Source organism: Heteronotia binoei, chromosome 8 (genome assembly GCF_032191835.1).
Source record: "Heteronotia binoei isolate CCM8104 ecotype False Entrance Well chromosome 8, APGP_CSIRO_Hbin_v1, whole genome shotgun sequence".
Classification (NCBI taxonomy): domain Eukaryota; kingdom Metazoa; phylum Chordata; class Lepidosauria; order Squamata; family Gekkonidae; genus Heteronotia; species Heteronotia binoei.
In genome coordinates, this window is record NC_083230.1 from 6,258,871 (window position 1) to 6,285,230 (window position 26,360).

General features: G+C 42.4%; 1 protein-coding gene across 1 annotated transcript in view; it reads right to left on the reverse strand.

Moving 5' to 3' along the window:
• Window positions 1–26,360, reverse strand: part of RELN (reelin) — a 659,346-nt gene that overhangs the window by 161,478 nt on the left and 471,508 nt on the right. The window contains exons 35-42 of the mRNA XM_060246073.1: window positions 25,995–26,268; window positions 19,250–19,390; window positions 18,964–19,141; window positions 15,248–15,332; window positions 13,281–13,463; window positions 10,991–11,162; window positions 10,797–10,899; window positions 8,194–8,423 (exon numbers count right to left, since the gene is read on the reverse strand). Coding sequence (XP_060102056.1) covers window positions 8,194–8,423; window positions 10,797–10,899; window positions 10,991–11,162; window positions 13,281–13,463; window positions 15,248–15,332; window positions 18,964–19,141; window positions 19,250–19,390; window positions 25,995–26,268 — 1,366 coding nt within the window. The remainder of the gene's footprint in view (window positions 1–8,193; window positions 8,424–10,796; window positions 10,900–10,990; window positions 11,163–13,280; window positions 13,464–15,247; window positions 15,333–18,963; window positions 19,142–19,249; window positions 19,391–25,994; window positions 26,269–26,360) is intronic.

Below are 26,360 nucleotides of genomic sequence, written 5' to 3' on the forward strand. Positions count from 1 at the left end.
GCAATAGGCTTTAGAAGATCTGAGATCATGCCCAACAATTCTTCTTTAAAAATAAAAAGGTCTCCCTTGGTCACAGGTTCTTCATTATAGCCATATTTCCGGTCCTGGCAGCCATTTTGAGTCTCGGGTTCGTTTGAGAAGAGGAAGTCGATCCAGGAGTGGTAAAGGCTGTGATAGATGTATTGCTTACTTTTTGCTTAGATTTGACTCAGTTAGTCTTCCCCATACCAAAAAAAGCTAAAAAAAAAAGATTAAATGCCGTCTTGAACCAAGTAGGGAGGAGGTAAGGTGGAGGAGCCTAGCTTTTAGGCGTCCGCCATTTCCTGCTCCGATGCCATGTCCCCTACATTTCTTTGTTTTAACAATGGTTTGCACTATTAATCCTTTTGTCAAATTCCTGGGAGCCATCTCCAGGGTGATGTCAGGTACCACATGATATTTCCTCAGGACACAAATTTGGCTATAAGGCGGCTGGGGTTTTGGCCAGTTCCATGTTTCTCCGACAGTTTTTGACCAGTTCCATGTGTCCCTACCTTTGCTGTCTGAGCCACCCCCAATTACCTGATCAGTATTGGGCTCATTATTGCAAGGTACGCTGGTTGTTTCTTGCTCCCCCTTCCCTTATTGTCTTCGCTACTGGATCATTCCTTTTGCTTCATCAAGAGGTAAAGTATAACCCTGTGTTTCTTTCCCTTATATGTTTCTCTATTCAATTTCCCCTCTATATTTTCCCAGGACGGTGAGATTGTTGTATGATTTTATTTTTCTTGCATGCTTGAATAATTTTCTTAATAAAAACCTCTTTTAGTTTACAAATCTCATTATTTCAAGATTGCTCCAGGGTAGATTGACTCTTGTATACACAGGTTATTGACCCCACATAGTTTGACATCTTTGCCCACCTAAATTAGTTCTCCTATACCTCATTTGAGGGCAATTTGGCTAACAGTTGAGAAGAAAAATGGTCTGAGGTAAGTTTGAAGAGCCAAGAAAAAAGCGTCCTGTCTCCCTGGCAGTGAAGATAAAACTGAGGGAGGGAGCACTCATCCTGCCTCTATTACATCCCAGTTTGGGTGGGAAATTGCTGGCTTACATCAGGGGAGAGGGGAGTGCTCTGAAGCTTCCACAAAAGAACTGAGAAACTTTGAAAACATTTTTCTGTGGCTGGCCTATGCAAGCGCGATCCCATGTATACTGCCCAGAAGTCATGAGGAAGAAAAGGTCACTTTTGCTTCCTTTCCTGCTCCCTGAAACCAGTGCGGCTGTTAGTTCACTTAGATACCACAATTTCAGAAATAATCTGTTGTTTGGTTAAAACAGCTTTTTTTTAAGGGGGGGGGGAGGGACCTGGGAGAGATTCATGGTCCTTATGCAAATAGTTCCCTGGGTCCAACCCAGAGTTTCTACCCAGCACCTTCAAAGTATAGTACAGAAGATAGACTGAGGGGGATATCTTTGAGCCGGTTTATCTGTACAGTATATGTATTTATTTTATATGTAATTACTCCAAAAAGGTCTGATCAAACTATCTTAGAACATCAAAAAATACTATTTTAATTTTTTTTAAATAAAAAAGTAATAGTCTAGTGAAAAACTTGGATAAAGTGCCTCTATAATAAATTTTGAGCATTTCTTTAAACTACAAGTTGGCAGATTCCCCCTCCCAAAGGATTTTAGGGTGCTGAATTAATTGCTGGCATAGAACAAACTGTTTATCTGAGGAAATAAGAGAAATTTCAAATTCAGAGAAATGGATACAGCACCCCAAAATCCTTTAGAAAGCAGTGTCCAAATTGTTTACTATAAAAGCCAATACAGTGCTACCTTTTTTTCTTATGGCTATTATGGTTTTGAGGAGCACCGTGGCACAGAGTGCAATACTCTGCAGTACTGCAATCCAAGCTCTCTACTCACAACCTGAGTTTGATCCTGGTGGAAACTGGGTTCAGGTAGATGGCTCAAGGTTGACTCAGCCTTCCATCCTTCCAAGGTCGGTAAAATGAGTACCTAGCTTGCTGGAGGAAAGTACCTAGCTTGCTGAGGAAGGCAATGGCAAACCACCCCGTAAAAAGTCTGCCGTGAAAATGTTGTGATGCGACGTCACCCCAGAGTCAGAAACAACTGGTGCTTGCACGGGGGACTACTTTTACCTTTTTTATTATGGTTTTGGCATTTTAAGGCTTAACCATTAGAACAATAGCTTTTTGTATATTATAAGTGGATAAGACACCCCCAACCCTTTCAGAAAAAAAAGCATGTCCAACTTTTACTCAGCAGAACCCAAACACATTACATTTTCCTCAGATTTCACTAGACTATAGCAATGCTCAGAGATATAATTCAAGGAACTCAAGAACTGTAAAAAGTAAGGCAGAAAAATATGTTTTCACTAGTCATTTAAAAATATACATTCTCTGAGGTCTCCCAGGCCTAGGATGTTTAGGGATTTACAAGGGTTGCTTGGCAAAAAGGATATTATAGCATTGGAGAGAGTCCAGAAAAGGGCAACTAGAATGATTAAAGGGCTGGAGCACTTTCCCTATGAAGAAAGGTTGAAACGCTTGGGGCTCTTTAGCTTGGAGAAACGTCGACTGCGGGGTGACATGATAGAGGTTTACAAGATAATGCATGGGATGGAGAAAGTAGAGAAAGAAGTACTTTTCTCCCTTTCTCACAATACAAGAACTCGTGGGCATTCGATGAAATTGCTGAGCAGACAGGTTAAAACGGATAAAAGGAAGTACTTCTTCACCCAAAGGGTGATTAACATGCGGAATTCACTGCCACAGGAGGTGGTGGCGGCCACAAGTATAGCCACCTTCAAGAGGGGTTTAGATAAAAATATGGAGCACAGGTCCATCAGTGGCTATTAGCCACAGTGTGTGTGTATATATAAAAATTTTTGCCACTGTGTGACACAGAGTGTTGGACTGGATGGGCTGTTGGCCTGATCCAACATGGCTTCTCTTATGTTCTTATGGCAGTGTCTGGCAACTGGACAGAAAGCTTTGGATAGAGATATTGGGGGGGGGGGCGGTGCTGTGATGCTGGCTGAGGTGTCATATGGCTTCTGTTAAAAACCAGAAGTAACATAAATAGCTCTAGGAATCACGGGAGACTTTTTTGGTAAGTCTATAGAGTTTCCAGAGATTCCTAGAGCTACCCTATGCCAATTCCTATGTGAAGTGAGCTGATACTGCAGCTGGTGAGGTGATAATTGCACCTGTAAAAAATTTCTCCCACCACTGCTCTGAGCAGCAGAAGGCAATGGGAGTAGGGGTGGTGGACCCCCTGTGCTGGCAGCCCTAGATTTAGAAGTCAAAGTCAATTGCTTGAAGTCAGTTCCAAAACAGATTGGTGCCTAGCCAAGAAAAGTTCAAAAGCAATGGTATTATACATTTGCCAGCCTGCTTCATTTTGGACCAAATTTCCAAGCTATTTAAAGGACAATTCCTATCTACAGCACACTGCACTAGTCAAAATATCAAGTTACCAGAGAAAGCATGTTAGTGGCTAAGTCCTTAGACTCCAGTTTGCTCCTGTGTTCATGGTAGAAGCTAACAATGGAAAAGGAAATATTACTGCCAGCAATCTTAACACATGATTAGGGCCTTTTCAACATTCAGGTTTGATCCAGATTTTGTGAGCACTCAATCCACCTGCTACAGATCCACATCACCTAAATTGATTCTGCGTTTAAAAAATTGCTTCACACCTTTCCAAATGAAACAGAAAAATCTGTGGATTTTTACTTCTTTTTTGCATTGTTTAATGCACTTCTGAGCGATATTCTTCTTTAAAAATTAGCATTTTGTGATTCTATAGGCTGTGCATTAGATAGTGGTGCCTCTGCAAGATTCCCCTTACGCTTGATATGTTTAACAAAACTAATTTTGCCTTAGTTTAAAAGTGACAATTATTTTCACTCACTGAAAACCTCTACAGATTCTGTCATCGTGCTGAAGATGGGACCATGTCATGACTGAACTGTGATTCCCATACAAATTAAAATTAGAAGCTAGATCGCCATGGAACACACACTGGGATGTAAACTAACACAACAATCTTAAATTTAAATGCAAGTTATGGAGGTTTGGGGAGGAGTTTGAAAACCCAAAGGAAAAGTTCTACAATTAAGACTTAGAGCCAGATCTGGATGTCAAGCATGAGGTTTCAATGATGAGTCGAGTTTGATACAAAACTGTTTATTGATAGACCGATACTTTCAGTGTAACAGATTCTTGAGAGTGATGCTAAAGATACATTGATACAATACTTTTAAGGCTTACTTCAAAAGGATTCCAAAAGGTGGGGGCGAGGGATGTGCTCTCACACATAAACTATCATAAATGTCTACATTCTCACAGCGTTATCAGGACTCCGTCCTTGCTTTCCCCAGATGTGTCACACTCCCTAACAGGAATGTATGGGAAGGTGCTGATTACTCTTTGTCAAGTTAGTTTCATTTCTCTCTACTTCTACTTTGCAAGCAATAAAGTAAAAAAGGGGGAGGGGAAAGAATAACAGAGCTAACAGACCTTGGTCCTCCATAACATTTCACAGGCCAGCTTTATGGAGGACCCTAAAACAATCAATTACTAATGGAATTCTACCATGCTTGACATACTGCCCCCCTTAACATCAATGTCGGGGTTTTGGGGGGAATGCTTTATAAAACTTGTTTACCAAATCAGGGGCTTAGACATTTTGTTCTGCTACCCATTCATTTTGGCTGGTAGGGAAATACTTCCACTTAATCAGATAATACAACACTCCATGTTTCACTTTAGCATCTAAAATTTCTTCTACTTCATGATGACTCTGATTCCCAATCTGGATAGGTTGTGGAGCTGGTGGTCAAGGGTGCCAAGGAGTACCACCCGGGTCTCTTCGCAAAAGACTGCAATGAAAGACGGGGTGTATTTTACTAAACATCTTGGGTAACTCCAATTCTACTGTCACTTTATTGATTACCCTTTTGATTTTGAATGGACCCAGAAACCTATAAGCCAACTTCTTGGAAGGCTGATTCAGCGGAAGGTTTTTTGTTGACACAAACACAGAATCACCCACTTTGAAATCCCACATGGGCACATGGGATTTATCATATTGTTTTTTATAAGCTTCCTTGGCCAGTTCTAGATTCTCTTGGATTCCCTTCCAGCTGCCCTCCAATTTACCCCACCATTGCTTGAAAGAGATGGGGTCTCGGGCTCGCTCTCTCCCCGGCAACAAGGGGACAGGCTTGCCTTCATATCCATTTACAATCTGAAACGGGGAAGCTTTGGTTGAGCTATGCACACTGTTGTTGTAACCATATTCGGCAAACGGCAAGAGGTCCACCCAATTAGACTGTTGGTGGTTCACATAACACCGTAAATACTGTTCTAAAAGCATGTTCATCCGTTCCGTTTGTCCATCCGTCTGTGGATGGTATGCTGAGCTCAACCCCTGTTCTATTCCCATCAGTTTGCAAAACTCCCGTCAGAAGTTGGCAATGAACTGTGGGCCTCTGTCACTAATGATCTTATCGGAGAATGAGTGGAGTTTCACAATATGGTGGAAAAACAGATAAGCTAGCCTCTTAGTGGATGGCAATTGTGCACAAGGAATGAAATGCGCCTGTTTGGAAAAGGTGTCCACTATTAGCAGAATTACGGTCTTCCCTTGCAAGACTGGTAGTTCGACTATAAAATCCATTGACACCACAGACCAAGGACATGTGGCTGTTTCTAGAGGCTTCAACAACCCAGGGGGCTTTCCCCCTCTTCTCTTAGCCATTAAGCAAATGGGGCAGAAAGCCACAAACTCAGAGACGTCCTTTTTCATAGATGGCCACCAAAACTGCCTGTTAATTAGATGCAGTTGTCTTCACATACCCAAAATGCCCGGCCAACTTGTTGGAATGGCAAAATTGTAGTACCTCTGAGCAGAAGCTCTTAGGGACGTAGAGTTTGCCATCTTTATACCAGAACCCATCCTCTCCCTTTTGTACTTCACCTGGGCGGTATTGTAGAGGGTCTAGCCGCAGGCAGTTGCGGGGCTCTTCTCAGGTCAGTCGTTCTTATAATCTGGTCAACTTGCCTGTTGAATTCTCCGGCCATCATGGTGGTCATCGCTTGCATCTCATCCCGCAACCCCTTGGCGACCTCTTTGACTTCCTTTCTTACCATCGATCGGAATTCTTGAGCAATCTCGTCTTCCTCTTCCCTCAGGCCCATTATTTCGTGGGCCCCTGCCGTTTCCACCTCTGCCAAAGGTGGATCGATCTCCGTGCAGGTCGCTGCTATGCTCCCCTCCTCTCCAGGCTCGGCCGCCTCGCCCTCTCCATTGGCCATCTTCACCCGGCGCATGTGCCTGGTTAGGATGGCATCTCTGCGCACCGGTGCCTCATCCATCATGGTGGTGGAGGTATGCGGTTGCCACTGGCACGGCCCCGCGCGGGGTTACCAAGAGTTGTTGAATATGGAGAGGGGAGCCCTTCCCAGCGACTTTCCAGGTATCCAGCACGTGCCACGGCGGTGTTGGTGCTCTTGCCCCTTCCTCAGGTTCTGAAAGTTCACTGCTCACTGGAATCTTTTCAGCCATTCGATTATAAAGTTGCCAGGGTGGTTAAACTTCTTATAATTTTACTCTCAAAATGTCAAGCATGCGGTTTCAATGACAAGTTGAGTTTGATACAAAACTACGTTTATTGATAGACCGATACTTTCAGTGTAACAGATTCTTGAGAGTAATGCTAAAGATACATTGATACAATACTTTTAAGGCATACTTCAAAAGGATTCCAAAAGATGGGGGCGAGGGATGCGCTCTCACTCATAAACTATCATAAATGTCTACATTCTCACGGCGTTATCAGGACTCCGTCCTTGCTTTCCCCAGATGTGTCACACTCCCTAAAAGGAATGTATGGGAAGGTACTGATTACTCTTTCTCAAGTTAGTTTCGTTTCTCTCTACTTCTACGTTGCAAGCAATAAAGTAAAAAAGAGGGAGGGGGAAAGAATAACAGAGTTAACAGACCTTGGTCCTCCATAACATTTAACAGGCCAGCATTATGGAGGACCCTAAAATAATCAATTACTAATGGAATTCTACCATGCTTGACACTGGAGAAAGCTCCAGGCCAAAACAAGTTTTGAGAACTGCAAAGCAACAGCAGAGTGAAACTGCTGTTGGTACTCATTTGCACAAATCAAACGTAGAAGCTAGAAGAAACTGCGAGGCAAGATAGAACTGAAGGTGATATGTAATGTAGACGGTAACTTTGAAATGAGCACAAAGGATCAAATGGCTAGTGTAGAAAGGGCCTCGATCTCACTGAAATAACAGCGGCTTTTTCCCAAACAATTTGACTAGAATTGGCTGTGTTCCTTATATCTATCAGTAGTATGTCCCAGTTAAATTCATAGCACTTATATTCTAATAAATGTATTTAATATAATAATAATAAAATAATAAAATTTTATTTATATCCCGCCCTCCCCGCCTAAGCAGGCTCAGGGAGGCTAACAACATCCATAAAATATACAATACAGTAGTTATACAGGACATTAAAATCGACATTATCTAAAAACCATTCTAAATTCACATTCACAATTCACATTTAACATAATTTGACAGTCACAGTGAGTGATATCTAGTGGATGATGATATGTGAGTGATGGTAGTGGATATCAAGATATCTCTATCTATCATGGTCCAGTTGTGTGTGTAAAATGCTGTCAAGCTGCAGCAGACTTATGGCGACCCCAGCAAGGAGTTTTGAAGGCAAGTGAAAAGCAGAGGTGGTTTGCCATTGCCTTCCTCTGCAGAGTCTTCCTTGGTGGTCTCCCTTCCAAGCACTAGCCCTGCCTAGTTTCTGAGATCTGACGATATTTTATTTTTTATTTTATGCTGATTATAATCTGTTTTTTTACTTGGATAAAGGTGGATTAGATAGAGTGAGTCAATATAACCAACAGGATAGGACATTCAATGAACAATACAACAGGATTAGGGTTCTGGAATCAATCAGAAATCTAAAAACAGATCTGAAGCAAAGCGTAAGTATTAATATGACACATTAAATAGAGCAAAAATTACATAATAGGATGCTAGCATGCTGTCTTCTCTCCCTTAGAACGGTTAGTGTAGGGGGGGGAAGCCAGATGAAGATTAAAGTTGAGGGAGTGCCAAAACCATTGCTTACCCACAGAGGTGCAGCTTTCCAAAGTGGATGACCTCTCTCCTCCAGCCCTGGGTTGTTCCAGAATAGTAAGTGCTGCTTGGATGATGCTCAGTGGAGCACAGAGAACTAAGGAAGCTACTGCTACTATAGCATAAAGGAAGAAGCAGGTGCCAGGTTGCCCCCAAATCTCTGGAGAATTCAAGTTTCACTGGGTCAGCAGACGAGCTATCAGTTGTGCATCCAATATTTATCTGAAGCAGAATGAAACAAGATTGCATGTCCCCAATGTTTCTCTATTAGCCAAACTATGTTCTTCTGGGCAGGTCATTCAGAGGTACAGCATTTCAAGTGAACATGCTCTGAAAGCTTGACACAGCATAACACAATTGCACAACAAAATGGAATGAGCATATTGTGAAAGATTCTTTAACAAAGGGCTTATGCAAGAAAAAGGGTTTGCTATAGTACTTTGCAGTTAAGACCCCATGTACCACTGTCATGAACTTATGCTAGACCAAAAGCAGTCATAAGACACAGGACATTAACTAATGTCTGCTCACTTCTTGTTCCTCTGCCTCCCTTGGTCCTGCCCCTTCAGCTCACAGAGTTGGCATTGAGGTTTGAACCGGCACAGTGGATTGCATTCTTAAGTGCAGCTGTTAATGCAGAGATCAGGGAATATCAGGCTAGCAACTAAAAAAACGCTTCCATCTACAGCTGTTTTTGGAAGATCAGGGTATTCATATCAGCATTCATGAATAAGAAAAAGAGAGGGACAGAAAGAATGCTGCCGTGCTGTCAAGTTCAATCTTTCCATCTCTCTTTCAAGAAATGTCTCTTATTAGCATTCATCAAGCCTCTGGTGGGGCTGGTGGTAATTTGTCAATAGCTCCTAATGAAAGAACTGTTAGAAGAACCACTTAAGTATCCTCAAAAATAATAAAAAGACATGAATCTAGACTAGCCTTAAGAATCCTACCACACGAGAAGAACAAGGGATGCAACTAGAAGAAATTAAAAAGTTATGGTGGGTTATCAGGGAAAATTCTAGTTCTAATGTCAGAGAAACAGAGGAACAACCTCCCTTATACCATTTTGTGGTACAGAAAACCCTTATACCACCTTGTCCTTGTACAATCAGCTATTCAATACAGCAACCCCAGGTTTCCTATTGCAACCTCAAATATTTCCACATATTCCCACTGGGAAATCATCTGCTGTGCTCTCATTTTTTCTTACATTCCTTGTGGAAAAAGTAGGATATAAATGTGATAAAAAACTAAAGAAACAACTAAGGGAGAAAGCTTGATAGAAAACCAAGTTATTTCTGAGTGCAAATATTAAAAGCATAATATTTGTACAAACAGTCCACAAATGCTGCTAACTTAATTTATCTGTTTCATGGACCAACTGATTTGGAATTTAAAATAAATGGTACAGCAGATCTAGTGCTTAGAATCCAGAAATGCAGGGTGCAGCTTTCACTGCACTATACGTAAGACTTTCTTGCTTCCTAGCTTCTTCCAAGATCTTAACTAAAGTCATCTAATTTTTTTTTTAAAAAGCAAAATGCTTTTGTTAGATTCCGAGGAGAGCATGTAGGAAGTCTTATGGGGTAAACACCACTGAAGACTCCTGCCGGCCTAAATGTGACCGTAAAAGCATTTGTTTTAATCTATATTTTAAGACAAAGATAATTTGCAATCTATATATTATTTATTAATTGTCACAACACATTGAAATATGCATGAATACACACACAAAGCAAAGTTTCTAAGAATACATAATGCATACTTTTAGCTGGTTATTGTAATTCCCTTGAAATGTGCTGCAGTTAGTGATGCTTCGTAGGAATTAGCTAAATATGTAGAAATGTGGTATGTGATTCAGCTGCAGTTTTGAAATGAGACTCTTTAGATCCCAGGCTGGCCTCTATCGCAGTCAAGCAAATCCATACAGTGGAGCCAGCCACACCTATTATTTAGGGTTTTGTAAACCTGGAGGTTAAAGCCAGCAGCAGTAGTGGTAATGATGGGGGGAACCAGACTAGTGGTAAGGGGTGGAGGGAATGAGGCTTTCCCTCTCCCACAAGTAGACCGTAGACTGTAGATTTATACCCCACCCTTCACTCTGAAAGAGAGTCTCAGAGTGGTTCACAATCTCCTTTATCTTCTTCCTCCACAACAGACTTCCTGTGAGGTAGGTAGGGCTGAGAGAGCTCTCACAGAAGCTGCCCTTTCAAGGACAGCTCTGCGATAGTATGGCTGACCCAAGGCCATTCCAGCAGCTGCAAATGGAGGAGTGGAGAATCAAACCTGGTTCTCCCAGATAAGAGTCCACACACTTAACCACTATACCAAACTGGCACTCCTTCACCAAATTACGTTCTTGTAGATCCCCCTTGTATAAACTACTGAGTTTCTAGAATTTACTGAGTTTCTAGAATTCATAATTTTTCTAATTCTTTGAGGATTGAGCTAATCCTAGAAACTCAGTAGCACCTCAACAATAGGGATTTGTTTCTTATGCTTTAAAAATGCCAAGCAGGCGGTAATATACCAGAACAAGGCGAGGTTTAACGCTCCACAATTAAGAACAGAAGACCATAAAGGAAAGGTGAGTACCTCAAACTGGATTATGGTGTTCTCATTCACATTCAGATCCCTTGTTGTAATGGAATGCTCCCCAACTTCATTTGAAATAAATACCATAGCAGAATCTTCTTCCCTGTTAGAGAAACAAAGGTCATGCTTCATAAATAAATTATTCTATTAGTGCTGCCTTTTTATTTTCACAACACTTATACAGTAATACGCACGGTGCTCCTTTTGAAGAGTATGGACAATAGAGTCCAATGTTCCCACCAGGGTAGAAAAACCAATTGTCCTCCCTTGGTCCAAAGTCAAAGGTATCCAAAAGGATAACGGAATTCTTCAGGTGGTTTCCATCAATAATGAAATTGTCTAGAATCCAGATTTCTTCTTTCTTACCTACGGGGGAAAAATGAATTTTTGACTTTCAGTTTAGTTGCTAAAAAAGAATGCAAAACAAAACACCTGTCTATATAGTATTAGCCGCCCAATGGCTCTCATCAGTGGATAGCTAAATCTGCAGATCAGGGCTACATGGAGCCTAAGCAGATCTTTTTGTACACTTGGGGGACTCCCCAGGTGAGCAGAAAAATCTTAATTTTTTAAAACAGGCAACATCTGGTAATTAACAATCTGAAATGGGAAGCCACTGCTTTTAGCTTGTGTAATTTTTCCTGGCGCATTACCCCTGAAACTGATCTGGAAACTCCAGGTAGTGCAAAATGCTGTGGTGTGCCTGCTGACTGTGAAGTTTGTGGGGGCGCACTTTCAGCTGGTTTAACTGTGACTGCGATCACACTGGCAAACATTGTAATTATTTGTAAAGCTTTCAAATGAAAACTTGTTTGTGCGCAATGGTTGAGTGATCATAGGCCACTCTCCTAGAAGCAACAGGCCTTATTATGTACACACTGGAATAAGGAGGTTGGTCCTGCAGCAACCAAAAGTCACCGAAGAAAAATCTCCAGGTAAAGCTCTGATGTGGACAGCCCAAGTTAGTATGATTTTATCAGATTTCGGAAGCTAGCCAGGGTTAGCTTTGGTTAATATTTGGATGGGAGACCACTACAAAGTCCAGGGTTACTATGCAGGACTAGGCAATGATTCGGCTGAAATTGAATCCGACGAAGACGGAGGTTCTCTACCTGGGTCGAGCCTGTCCGGGGGGAGAGATCCAGCTGCCGGCCCTTGACGGGGTACCACTAATACCGGCCCCTAAGGTCAAGAGCTTAGGCGTGCTTCTTGAGTCCTCCCTTACAATGGAGGCCCAGGTAGCAGCCACTGTTAGAGCTGCCTTTTTTCATCTTCGGCAGGCATGGCAGCTGGCCCCTTACCTGGAGCGCAATGACTTAGCGACGATAATCCATGCTACGGTCACCTCAAGAATAGATCACTGTAATGCTCTCTACATGGGGCTACCCTCGATGCTAACCCGGAGACTACAACTAGTGCAGAATGCTGCAGCATGGCTGTTAATGGGGCTGCTGCGATGGGAGCACATTCAGCCAGTGCTGAGGGAGCTGCACTGGTTGCCTGTTGTGTTCCGAGTTCGCTTCAAGGTGTTGGTATTAACCTTCAAAGCCCTTTATGGTCAGGGACCTGCCTATCTACGGGACTGCCTTTCCCCATATATCCCCCAGAGAGCACTGCGATCAGGGACAAAAAATCTGTTGCCTGCCCCTGGCCCAAAAGAAGCCAGGCTGTGTGTGATGAGATCCAGGCCTTTTTCAGTGGCAGCACCAGAACTTTGGAGCACCCTTCCAGAAGCCATAAGGGGCCTGCGAGATTTGTCTACGTTCTGCAGGGCCTGTAAGACCGAACTGTTTAAACAGGCCTTTGCTGTTTGACTGAAAAAGGGCTGCCACCGGACATCTTATAGAATGCTGGCGATCACAGTCGAGAATTCAATACCGCCTGTACTGTACTGAAACAGCACTATAGAATGGTTTTAAAATTGATATAAGTAAATTATGGTTTTATAAGTTTTATTGGATTGATTGTATTTTATGATGTTGTAAGCCGCCCTGAGTCCACTTGCGGAGAGGGCGGGATATAAATTGAAAGTAATAAATAAATAAATAAATAAATAAATAATAAAAAAACCCTCTGAATGTCTCTTGCCTTGAAAACTCTACTGGGTTGCCATAAATTGGTTACAACTTATTGCCATCATTTTACACACACACGGTCAGATATTTTGGAGAGGTTATCTTGTGGCTGGAATCTGGAAGACCACATCAACTTGCCTTGAGTATTTCCTCTATTTATTGCTAAGTTTTGAATAAAACCTTTTCCTGACATTACTCTGTCCATCAAACAGTAAGCTTCTGGTGATAAGTGCACCCTTTGGTTTGGTTTTTTTTAGTACAGATAAAGTGAAACTTCACATGGCATCATTAAAAATTGTGAAGACATGAACAAAAGCATTACAAAATTTTCAGTCTTATTGCTGCTAAGCCAAAGCAAGCGTCTTCAACTAGTTTTAGAGGACACCTGTAGTTTTGGATTCCTTGTTACCATTGTTGTAAGGCTGCCAGAGTCTGAACCGTGTAGCGTTGATTCGTGCTGTGTATGGCAGTGGGATGTTAATGAAGAGAACATCAGTTGTTTGAGTAAAGTAAAACTCATCTATCAGATGCCAAGTAATGCCACCATTGATGGAATATTGAAGAAGAATTGAATGAGACCTCTCTGGTATACCTAGAACAAAGGGAAGACACCATAACAGCACAGAAACAGTCATTGGGAGGATGAATGCTTAGGTGGCTTACTGTGGTTGCAGAGCTCTTAACGAAAAGCACAGAAACAAAAACCTTAGTCATTCTGCTAATTTGCCAAAAAAAAAAAAAATCATAGAGATAAAACAAAAGGGACAATACCTGAAAGAAACACAAACTGCAGTACTGAAAGATCCCTTTGCCTGTGTTTGAGCTATTCTGAAACCACAGAAACCTGGAGGATCCTGCTGCCTGCTGCTCACCTTTTGAGCTGAACACCCATCAGCCAGTGGCTAACGGTAAACTAGTTGGTATCTGTGACATGAGTCAGGTTGAAGGGTTCCCTGGCCCAACTTGAGTCACACAAAACAATGGGGATCTAACATTCCCAAGAGCTACAGGGCCCAATGTGGCTTGGGAGGAGTAGAGGTTTCATCATTCTCTCCTGGGCCATTTTTCTGAGCCAAACAGCTGTGGAGATGCACTGTTCAGCTCTACAGAATGCAGTGCCCCACATCAGGGCAAATGCCCTCCACCCTCATGGCTGTTTCAGCTCAGAAAAACAGCATGGGAGGGCGGCTGAAGCCCTTCTTCCTCCCACCAGGCTTCTGAGCTGAATCAGGCCCCAGAGTGCTTGGGAATCTTGGTGTTATGTGGGACTGCAAGTCAGATTAGGGAACCCCCAGCCTAATTCATATCAGACATTGTCCAGTGTGGTCCTAAAGGTTTATAATATGGCTGTCAGCTTGTATACATTGAAGTCTTACTTTATGACCTGAACTGTTTATTTACTGTGAACTAACCCCATGCCTTTTGCTACACTAACCCTAGTATTGTAGAGAGATGGCCAGGAGGGGGGAAGCCAGAATACCAGCAGGCCTTTGAAGTGTAAAACATCTAGCTGTTCCCAGGCGCCTGAAAGAGACAAGCAAGGCCATTGCAGAGGAGGAGAGACTGCTATGTAGGTGGGAGATAACAGATAGCCGCCCTGGCTTTTCTCAGCAGAGAAGCCCCAGTTTTATGGTGGGAAATGATTTAAACCCCCTGGCCTTTGATGTGTATTCTTATATGCTCATGCTTGCACCCCTTTCGTTATTAGTATCAATGAACCTGCGTTGTGGAATGCATTGCTGTAATCAATAAACAGAAACTTTGTTTTCAACAAAGCTAAGCCTGTTCCTTGTTGAAACTTCAATGTTCCTGCGCTGACAATGGCAATAACATGGGAGTTTATTGTGGCATGTTTTTGTTTTTTTAAGAAGGACCAACATTTTCTCCAAATATGGTTTACAGACATAATACGAAATAGTAGTTCAAATATTCAGTTCAAATCTCAAAATTATGGATATTCTTCAATTCTTAATTATAATCTGGCAGCATTTCACAAATTCTATGTAAGGTCTGAGTACAGATCAATAGAAACTGTTTACATTAGCAAAATTAATACATATTTAGTAATATAACCTTGACACCTCATGCAGGAGTCAATGAAAAACATCAGGAAATCAGGCAGCAGACCTAATCTCCTGTCCACAGTGGCATTTTGGATGTTGTTAATGGCTGCAGGTTCTTGCAGGGGTACAAGAGCTGCAGTAATTGCATTTTCATGAACTTTGTGACAATAAAACATTGGGTACTGCATCTTCAGGCTCAGAACTGCTAACAGTCTGGAGCAATCCCATTTTGCTGAACAGCATAGATTATGTTACTCTATATATTACAGTGGGCAAGTAGAATTGCTAAAGTAAATAGAAACATTCACCTTACCTTTGGCTAAAAATTTGAATGAAAACTGGATGTAGATTGTAGTAGTACAGTCTAAGTCCCTTGAAACAAGCATTCTCAGCCCTTCCTGAAAATTCAGAATCAATACAGAGTAATTATTTCCCTCAAAATAAATTCAGCATTTCTATTCAATTTTGCTTAACAGTTCCAAGTTGGTACTGTAAAGACATGTATAAGTACCATGAGATATTATTACACTATGGAATGGAGATGCTGATACTTTGTACACATGTTAATTCAGATTAAGCTTGCTGAAAATGTGACTTGCCAAGTTAAACTCAGTCAATCAATGTATGATGGGGTCTGCAGTGGTTTGGTCACTGAACCCACATCTACAATTCCAAACAAAGAGGAAAAACACAGGTTGCTTACCTGTAATTGATGATCTTCGGGTAGTCATCTGTGCAGTCCCACACATGGCTTCTACACTCAGCCACAAACCCGATCTCAGAGAATAGATTAGTTACTCTCAGGCGTTTTTGGTGCGCTTTTCCTCTTGCTCTGGGGAGCAAGCATCCACTGTGCATGCCTGAAGCGAGGGGAAGGTATTCCATGCACTCAGTTTCTTCAAGCCGCCATTGAGAAGACCAATGAAAGGGAATGAAAAGATCAACCAGCAGCGGGGAAGGTTGGATAGGCGTGTGTGACTGCACAGATGACCACTCAAAGATCATCAGTTACAGATAAGCAACCTGTTTATCTTCATTGTGGTCTCTGTGCAGTCCCACACATGGGTGACTAGTAAGCTTGCATTACAGAAGGCGGGTGCTGGCTTAAGAAACAACATGTGTACAGGTAATGCATAAATTAATGAAGTTAAAATTCTGTACTTACAGTTCAGGAAATCACATGGTCCATTTAAAAAAATAGGTTTATTTACTGACAGACATGGAGGCAAAATGAGTTTTACAAAGACTGACACTTTCTCTCAGAGGCCCCCTTACATATGTTATCATAACTGTTATAATTTCAAGTAAAAGCGGGAATGCTAAGCAGGAACATTTTGTGGGCAATTTACGGCCTTCCCTCCAAAAGTCCTGGGAATGCAGGTGTTTTCTAATCAGTGTCTGATTCAGCAACCGGCCTTGAAGTTGCAGTTCAGGTCGGCGGAAATGCTTGGAGTAACTAGTTACAAAGATAAGCGAGGCCAAAAGTAGGGAAGCGAAGCAGCAGTGTCAATGAACTATAATAAGGCAAATTACAGAAATGGCAGAATATAAAATCATGACAAGCCACTTGACAAAGAGACGTCAATGGAAAATGGAGCAAAGCACAGCTTGTCCAAATGAAGCATCTCGCCATGCACAGACATCCAAGGCGTAATGTGAGGTGAATGTAGATGAAGAGGACCATGTCGCAGCAGCACATATGTCCTCTAAGGAGATGCCCTGGCAAAAGGAAGATGAAGTGGAGACAGCCCTAGTGAAGTGTGCCTTGGGATTCACAGTTAGGGGCTGTTTGGCCAATTCATAGCATAGGGTTATAGCTGATACAACCCTGATTATGCTTTCCATAAGCTATGAAATGTCTGGAATCCTTACGGAAGGGTCGTGTTCAATCCAAAAAGAAAACCAGTGCTGTAGGCACATCAAGGTTATGCAAGGCTAGCTAGCCATTGTCCTTGGGATGCTGAAAGAAGGAGGGAAGCACCGTTGACCTTGATAGGTGGAAAGGGGAGATAACCTTGGGTAGGAAAGAAGGGTCTGGTTGTAGCACAACCCTGTCCTTATGGAAGAAAATAGAAAATCTATCTTGTACATGTGGTCTGTGCGTCTGGACGAGATTGGTGTGGAAGCTAGTTTTGCCCAGGGGACCTTGGTTGCTTGGAGAAGCACTGAAGTCATGTTGGACTGTATCGAAATCCATGTCATTAATGATCGGCTGAGGTAGTGTGACCGGTAAGGCTAGTGCTTGGGCCATGTGCTTGACAAAATCCCCGTAAACTCTGAGATCCTCCGAGGGAGAGACACAGGCTTCCTATACGATGTGTTGTGGGGAGGAGGGTTCGGCGTCGGAGTCTGTAGCTTCCCATTGATGGATGTCAGAGTCAGCTTCTGAGTGGGTTGAAGATGTTTCACCTTCAGAGGGTTCTGTAGGTTGTCTAGGTGGAGTATTTGGCCTCGGTGGTTGGGCTGGAGTCTTTTTCGGCGCCAGTGGTTTTTATTCCTTAGATGGCACTTTCAACATTGGGGCTTCTGGGGTTCGGTGTGGGTCCCAATGACAAGAGTGGCATAAGACTGTAGATCAAGTATCCCAGTTCGGTGGCGGTCACGGGAATGCAGTCGGCATCGGGTAAGCCCCATACAGATACTGCCACTGTCTTTGGTCCAAGTTGGGAGGTGGGAGTGGTGGTGGAGGCGGGTGTTCCACTGCTAGTTTCAGTGTCGGTGGTTCCCTCGGTTTCTCAGGCTGTCTAGGAGGAGTCTCCTTAGGGACATCTCGAGGTGGAGTCTTTGGTCTAGGAGGCGGGCTGCTCTCTGCTCCCAATGAGATAAAGTTAGCAGTTTGCTGGGTTAAATCTATCTCAAAGTTGGAGGTGCCAATCCCTTGGGTTTGGAACTCCTCCTGTGTTAGCTGCCAAATTGGTGAATCCAGGAGCCTGAGAAGTTGGAAGGTACCTGGTGTTAGCACTTGGTATGAAGTGGATTGGTCGGAGTGGCCATGAGGGCTCTTAGTAGAGTCCTTCTGGTGGCTCTTATCTTTGTGCCATTTGTGCTCTTTACCCTCCTTGCGTTTTTTGGCAGGAATGGAGGTATCCGAGTCAGTTGCTGAGATCAGGCGTTTCAGCACCAATCGGTTGGCATTGGATTGAACTGGCATCAGGACCATCAACATGGAGGGGGTAGACGTGGATGCGAGGCCCGAGTCCGCTGGGGACACCATAGTGGGTGTGGTAAGTGTGGCCTCCAGAAGAGCTGTGTGAAGCCTCGCTGCCCGGTTCTTTCAGGTTTGCTGAATTTCAAACAGTCTCTGGTTTGTACGCTTCCCCGAGGCAGAGAAGACAGAGGTCATGGCTGTCGGGTGGTGGGAGCTTGCTGTTGCACTTACAGTGTTTGAAACACCCCCCCATGCGCCGATGGAAGGCTGGATGTAGAAAGGAAAAATTTCCCTCGGCGGGGGGGGGGGGGGAGTTGCTACCGGTGATCGTAATTCACCAAGTCCACTTTTGTTATAGGAAATGAAAAAAGGAAAGGCGAGGTGAAGAAAATAGGCAATTGAGTACCAATGAGAGGAAGAGAAGTAAGCTCTTATCCATGTGGCAGTCAGAAAGGAATTGGCAGGATCCTCATGCCCATCCCAGTGGGCATGCGCGGTAGAGGCACTGCACATGCCGACTGGGAAGGACGCAAAAATCCTTTTTTTTAGGCTTTAGAAGAACCGATCGGGATTGGCACAGGCGCACTATATCCCATCAGTGTGAAGCACAGAGACCACAAAGAAGATCATCAAGAAAAAGTACAAGGATCACAGCAGAAACTACAAATATAAACCAAAAATGTAAAATGCTCTGGGCTTAAGAAAACATTAAATGGGTCAGCATGGAGAGAGAGAGGGGGGGGGGGGCGCGGGATTAAAGTGAGAATGGAGAATACAGTGAAAAAGGACCTTGTGGAAAATAACCAGAGAATAATGAAAGGATTTTTTAAAACAAGAACTCAGTGTACTCTTAATTAAATTGTTGGATATTAACTTCTAACCCCTTTAAAGATAAGAGCTGTTCCAGATTTGATAGTGTCGCCATTCAAATTCCCTCTTTCGGCTCCATAGACTTCTGGCCAAATATCAGGATGCAGATTACCATTGAAGTCGTCTTTCAGCACAGAAGGGAGAGGAGTAGTAGGAACACAGTAGGGCCCCCCAAAGCCTCTGTCACACCTGATAACAAATTGTGGAAAGTGCATATGAAGGGAGCATTATTTCTCTGGACAAATCAGATACACTAATAAGACATATAATTAACTAAATGCAATACTTGTCTCTTACACACAGCGGCCAGCATCACAAATTCCATGGCCAGAGCACATCCATGGGCATCCAGTGGCTAGGATTACATTATCAATAGCCCATGTATCTCCACCATGAGTATAATCATGTTGGATCCATCGGAATCGTGTCCTGGGTGAGCTGAGAAAAGAGAAATGAACAGAATAATTCAGTATGTTGCATTAAGTATTATGGTTCATAGTTACCGTTTTCACACACAGCTTACCTCGCAGCCACAATCCTGTTCCCTCCACAGCGTCCGGTCGGATTTCCCACCATCTGCGCTGAAGTTACAGGAAGTGCAGCGGCTTTTGCGTAGCAAATGTAAACCGCTAAAACCCAGTTCACGTTTGCTATGCAGAAGCTGCGGCACTTCCTGTAACTCCGGCGCAGATGGTGGGAAATCCGACCGGACGTTGCGGAGGGAACAGGATTGTGACTGCGAGGTAAACTGTGTGCGAAAACAGTAATAGTATTATTATGTACAGAAAATAATATACTTGTACTTACATCCAGGAGTTCAAATGTGTCTCAAATACCTACATCATGTTATATACTAATTTGCTTTTCAACCCTGTCTATAATTTTGAATGGTTTTCTTCCATTGCATTTTATTTGAAGAAGTGTCCTTGCACATGAAATCTCATACCTTTAAAACTTTGTTAGTCTTAAAGGTGTTAGTCTTAAACTTTATTAGATTGTAAGTAAAAGCGCAAAACAAATGATCATCTATTCCAGATTCTCTTTATATAAGATAACTGTTTCAGATATACACTGAGAAAATATACAACGTGAAGTTCTAATAAAGAACTCCATTTCCAATTTGTGGCAGTGTAATGTTTGAAAACTTCTGTAAGGAAAGGGGACTTAGGGTGAATTAACACAATCATGTATGTGGTGGTGAGTGCTATTATTATGTGATAGCTGTGTCTCTGAATCATGAGGAAAGCCTTGAACCACAAGGAAAGATATAAATGTTTTAATAAATAAATAAAAATAAAATTCTAAAATGTCCACCATGGTTTTCAAGTACACTTATGATTTTACATGACCATGTGCAATAGAGAAGGAATTAACATGCAGCAAACTTATATGACTTGTCTGCCTGAAACTGATACTATTTTACATGCTCACAATTGCTTGATAGTCTGTTTTGCTTTTACAGTCCCAAACAGAGAAGAAAAACAGTGAACGTGAATCTGATTCTCCCACACCTTTCAGAATCGGTCTGTCAGAAGGTTCCCATATCCCTTTTTAAAGTTTTAAAAAACTCAAGTCTGGCATTTGGGGATCTAGCCTGAAATTCTGAGAACATTTTCCTTGTGTAAAAACCATTGATTAGAATAGTTTTTTTTAGAAGACAACCTTAGGATTGCTTCCATAGTTGAGAGCTTTTTTTTTAAAGGGAGAAATTGGGGGAAAGCAGTTTTTTCAGGCAAAATTTGAGTGTAAATAAACTCTGTACAGATAAAAATAACTGGAAAAATGTGTAGGATTTCTCCAGTGGTGGGATTCAGCCGGTTTGCACCAGTTCTATAGAACCGATTCCTAAAGTTCTATTGGTTCTGAGAACCGTTTGTTGGCTGGGGGGAGGGGGGGAGAAACTGCGGCAAGGAGCGCTGCAAGTCCGGGTCCTTCTGAGCCCAAATCGGAGGAGCAGCTAAGGCTCAAAGGACCCAGATACACCCCCAGAGGATCGCGGTAAACGGCAGTCTGACCTTCTGCATGCTTACTCGAAAGTAAGCCACACGGGATTCAAGGGGAGTTACTTTTAAGTAAACGCGACTAGCGGCGCAGCCGGGCAATCTAGCTGCTAGGCGCGTCAGGCTAGGTCCCAGCGAGTTCTGTAAGGCTTACTTAGGAGTAAAAGCGCACCGGTTTGCAGCCTAAACGCGCCCTGGACAGCTACAATCCTATGCTGTTGCTAAGAAATCCCATTGAGGTTTGCTCCGAACTCTGCATTCAGCAATGTTTACTCCCGAGTAAGCCCGGACTGCTCCCAAACCTCCCTGGCTGATTCTGCATCTGCGTAGAAGACACAAAGAAGCAAACACGCAGCGCGGGGATGGGGGGGGGCGAGAAAGGAAGGTGGAATGATAGTTTGGAAATTGGTTTCGCCCCAGCCCACCTGTCCCTGCCACTCAACCCTCCTCCTCCTGGCAAAGATCGTACTCCCGGTTACTTCTTAAATCACATATTACGTTGAGCACCAACTCCCCACCCCTGCCGAGCTGGGAGGTGTAAAGACTCTGGAGGGGGAGGGAGATGTCACGTGGGAACAGCCCGGCCGGGGACGACGGCAGTCGCTTTTCAAAGGAAATTGCCTGGCTGGCCACTTGGGCGCATTTCAATATATGGAAATGACCAGCGGCTTGTGCAATAAATCAACACTCAAGACTTTTGGTCATTTTTTCCCTCCTCTCTGTCCTTCAGTTTTCTCATTCTTTCTTTCCTGGGCACATCAGCAAGCCATTGCATCACCGATTCCCCGATTCTCTATTAATTTCCCTCGTCTTTCCTTATTAGTGTCATCATCATCAATAGCAGCTAGCTCAAGCATTATAGCAATTTGGTCCCCAAACAAGCGGGACTTTTGTGTAACTTGTTATTTCAGATGGCGAATATTGTGTAGTTAGACATCCCCTTTTTTGTTAGATTGATTGCAAACTTAAGACGCAAAAGGAGTCCTCCAAAAACTGCAGGAAAGTTTTTTTGTTTGCTTGTTTAGAAAATGCTTTTTAAAAAGCATTGTGTGCGTTGGCCCCATGCATATGAGGTCTTGGAAGTTTTTTTAAAGACCTGAGGTTTGGAATTGTTTTGCATTTTTGCAATCCCTACGCGGAAAAGGTGTAGTATATTGGCGTATGCAACCAGGCAATGCTATCAGTAGGAAAAGGATGAGAAATAAGCGTGCACGGAGTTTCTTGCCCAAAGGGGACTTCACTTTAGCTTAGTCAGAATTTTTCAACTCCAGCCCCTACCCCATGTTACATAGCTTTGCCTTTCTTGTACAACGTTCTGTGAAACGTTAGCCACCATTTACCCAATTAAATGCCTGATCCTAGAGTGTTTGCATGCCTCACTGCTGTAATTTGCTTTCCGGAAAACATGCATAGGATAACCTAACAGTGCATAGTAGGAGTCAAGCAGCACCTTTAAGACCAACTAAGTTTTATTCAGAATGTAAGCTTTGTTGGTTTTAAAGGTGAAACTTGACTCCTACTTTGTTCTACAGCTTCAGACCAACACAGCTGCCCACCTGGTTCTAAAAGTGCATGTTTCCTTGGAAGTAAATTCCACTGAAGGGTGGGGCGGGGAGTCAACTCTAAAATTTGCAGGGGAGAGTAGGGGAATATCAGCTCTGTTACTTACAACACCAGTACTTGAAATCTGTTTACACATTCAGCTGCAAATTGGCAGGTGCTGAAAAAAGTAGAAAGATGGTCCAGACCAAAGATCTGAAGTCCAAAATCCAGTTTCTTGCAGAGGTCAGCAAGATCTCATCTTGAAGCTCCAAACAGAACAGGCCCCACCCCTACCCAGAGTCTGCTAATCAGAATTTAGAGTCTCATTTAACTAGTGTTGCTAACAGCTATTAATAGAACTATCATCCATGGATTAGTCTAGTTCCCATTCAAAAGCAACTAGTGGCAATCACTTTATTTTGTGACAATCAATTCCATGTTTATTATGCTTTTGGCTCTCCATCCTGAGTCTACCAAACATCGATTTCATTGGACATCCCACATTCCTGTGTTATGAGAGGGTATTGAATAATTTCTCTCTGTCCTGTACAGGCCATGCACCAATTTTATGAACTTCTGGCATGCCTCTTCCCCACTTAGTATTGATGTAGGTGCATGTGTGAATCAGACTTCAAGTGTGTGAATTGAATCCATTCAAAAGTGTAGCATTTGAGATAATGTAACATGGTGTTCACCCTGACCACCATGGCCCAGGCTAGTCTGATGTCGTCAAATCTCAGAAGCTAAGTATGGTCAGCCATGGTTAGTGCTTGAATGGGAGACCACCAAGGAAGTCCAGGGTCATTATGCAGAAGTAGGCAGTGGCCCAGCTAGCCTGATCTTATCAGATCTCAGAAGCTAAGCAGGGCTGGCCTTGGCTAGTATTTGGAAGGGCGACCTCCAAGGAATGCCAGGGTCCTGATGCAGAGGGAGTGGCAAACTGCCTCTGAAACATCTCTTGATTAAAAAACAAGTCTATCTTGTCACCTAGTGGTGCATAATGCTAAAACAGCTAGAACTTCTGGCTGCCAGACAATCTTAGGATTTCCTGGCTATACTACACACAATGCATCATCATCATCTGGCAGTGTGGTAATATTACCAGATCCTAAGATTGTCTGGCAGTCAAAATTCTAGCTCTTGTAGCATTATGCACCACTATGTAGTGAGCTAGACTTTTTTAAAGGCAAGAGAAATTTCAGAGGCAGTTTGCAGTTGCTGCCTCTGCGTCATGCCCCTGGTATTCCTTGGAGGTTGCCCTTCCAAATACTAACCAAGGCCAGCCCTGCTTAGCTTCCAAAAACTGACAAGATGGGGCTATCCTGGGCTATCCAGGGCAGGGCAGGGAGTGGGACATAAATGAAGTAAACAAATAAACAGGCATTTTAAAGTGTATAAATGCAAGGATTGATCACATTTTTTACTTCACCCTTTGTCCAAGGAGTTCAGGGTAACCACATATGGTTCTCCCCTAGTCCATTTCACACTCAGGACAACTTTGTGAGGTAGATTAGGCTGAGAGATAGTGACTTGGCACAAGATTACCCAGTGGCAAATCACCTCTATTCATCAGTTGGTTGTGTAAGATCCTTGACCATTTTGGGGATACTCTTCATGTCTCCCAGTTCAAGGGGAGCCTCCATTTTGCAGACTTTTCTAGTCATTGGTGTATCTTGAATTAAGCCTGTATCAAATTCCATAATTAGGGCTGTCACCCGATTAAAGAAATTTTAATCAATCTTACACATTTTAATCTATCCATTTAATGTGAGAGATATGTGGAGTATGCCCCAATGTAATTTTTTTCCTCTACTGCAGCTGTAGAAAGCTCTGAATTTGATTCAAACATTGAACAAGTTGTCTTAACCTCTTTTACTGTTCTTATTGCAGTATTTAATGCGTGAATTATTAAACTACCTTTCAGTATATCTTTTGGTATAGTTAAAATGGTCATTAGGACATAGAACCTGTTGTTAATTTATTTGAATCCCACCACTGGATTTCTCCCTTTATTCTTCAGCATGTAGAATAGCTAGACTTATTTGATTATAGGAATACTTTCTCTGTGATTGATTTTTATGGCCGATGACTTAACAGGCCAGATTTCTGGTTCAAACGTTTCAACCATTTAACGCAGTGGAGCTGAGGAAAATGAAACCGCAATTAGCCATGCTTGATCACCAACCAGTTCAACTCATGTCTTGCCCACCAATCACAAAAAGTCTGTTCAGTTGTATCGAAGGAAATCTAGAAAAGAAGCGGCAGTATTACAGTGCTTTCTCACATTAATAGTTTTTTCTTGCCGCCACTGCCTTCTGCTGCCTGTCTGCCAATGCCTCAAATTTTTAAGACGTACAGTAAAAGATATAAATTCACGAGGTTTTTTTTTCTTTTTGACATTTACTATTTAGGTGTTTGTGTGTTTTTGGTATCTTACAGCACAGGCCTGAATATGGAATGAACAGCAAGTGATTCTGTGCTTTTTACAAGTTGGTCAATTTAGTGTTTCTTTTGTTTCATTAACTTAAGTAATTTAGTTCTTGGCAGCCGCAAGCTGCAGTGACCTGGGCCGGAACCACCAGTGGCTACTGCACAGGCTTTAATGCTGCTCAGCACTGTGCTATGTTTAAAATGAACTTTGCCAGGGACACGGAAGCCAATTGATCAGAGGCTCATGTATCTTGCAACCTCTGGGGTTTGAACAAGTTAAATTTGCCTGGCAATCATGTTTATGTCAAAGTTCACAGCATGCCTAATAGCAATATTAGAATCAATGGGTTTCAGTCCAAACTCCTGTTCACACAAGTGGAATGCATTTCTGCACCCACAAAGAGGACTCTGTTTCTAACTGTTCCAGTTCCTAAACATTGAACATTTGGTTTCAACCATCCGTAAAATTGTTCATCCACAGTTTCTGTTACTATAAGGCCAGCAATGCAGCTAAAATCAACCAACGTTTTTGCAGTAAAAGAAATACGATTAAAAAGCTGGAATTACTGTATGAAATAGTCAAACCAATAGTAGATGCAGACAGGGCACGTTTGGAGAAACTTTTGGTGGATGCAAGTCCATCTATCTCTAGATATCTAGAGATAGATATCTCTAGATATCTATCTCTAGATAGATAGCTAAATTCTGCCATTACCTGGTGAAGTTGCATACTAAGAAACAAGAAATGGTAGGTTTTGTATGATCTGTTTGAATTTTAGGTTATAAACGATTTTATATATTCAGATTTAAAGGATTTTATATTAATTTGAACTGATTCTGGATTTTAAAATTGGTTAAATTATATTTTAGTTATCCCCGACCTGTATAGGTGTGGAAAAGTTTTAAGTATTTTATCGTATTTTATGTATTTTAGGAGGGGTTTTACATGATGTGTTATAATTTTTATATTGGTCTATGACCGTAATAAAAAGTTCATTCATTCATTCATTCATTCATTCATTCATTCATTCATTCGTTCATACTGTATGAAATCAAAATGGCAGTCTCACATTGTTCCTTGTGGAAGGTAGACAGTAATTCGCTTCCAGTTCTGGAATCTTTCTGAGATGTAAATGGAACTCTCCATGTATTGTTGGCAGCCTATCTTTGGAGGAACACATTCCTCGGTAACCAAATGCCAGTCTCTCCCACTGTTTAGGGAATACTGAAAGTGAATACTGTGGGAATTGCTGAATGGCTTGCTGCAGCCCATGTTCAGTTCAAACTGCATTAAGGTAGAGTCAGACACGTGGAAATCCCAAGTCTCAGCATAACGCGGTTTTCCTAAAAAGAGATCAGAGAAAGAAATCATTATACTGCTTTTGACTTGCAAACAGATATTTCAGAACAGTAGACTGTTTCCTTCCCTATTGGGC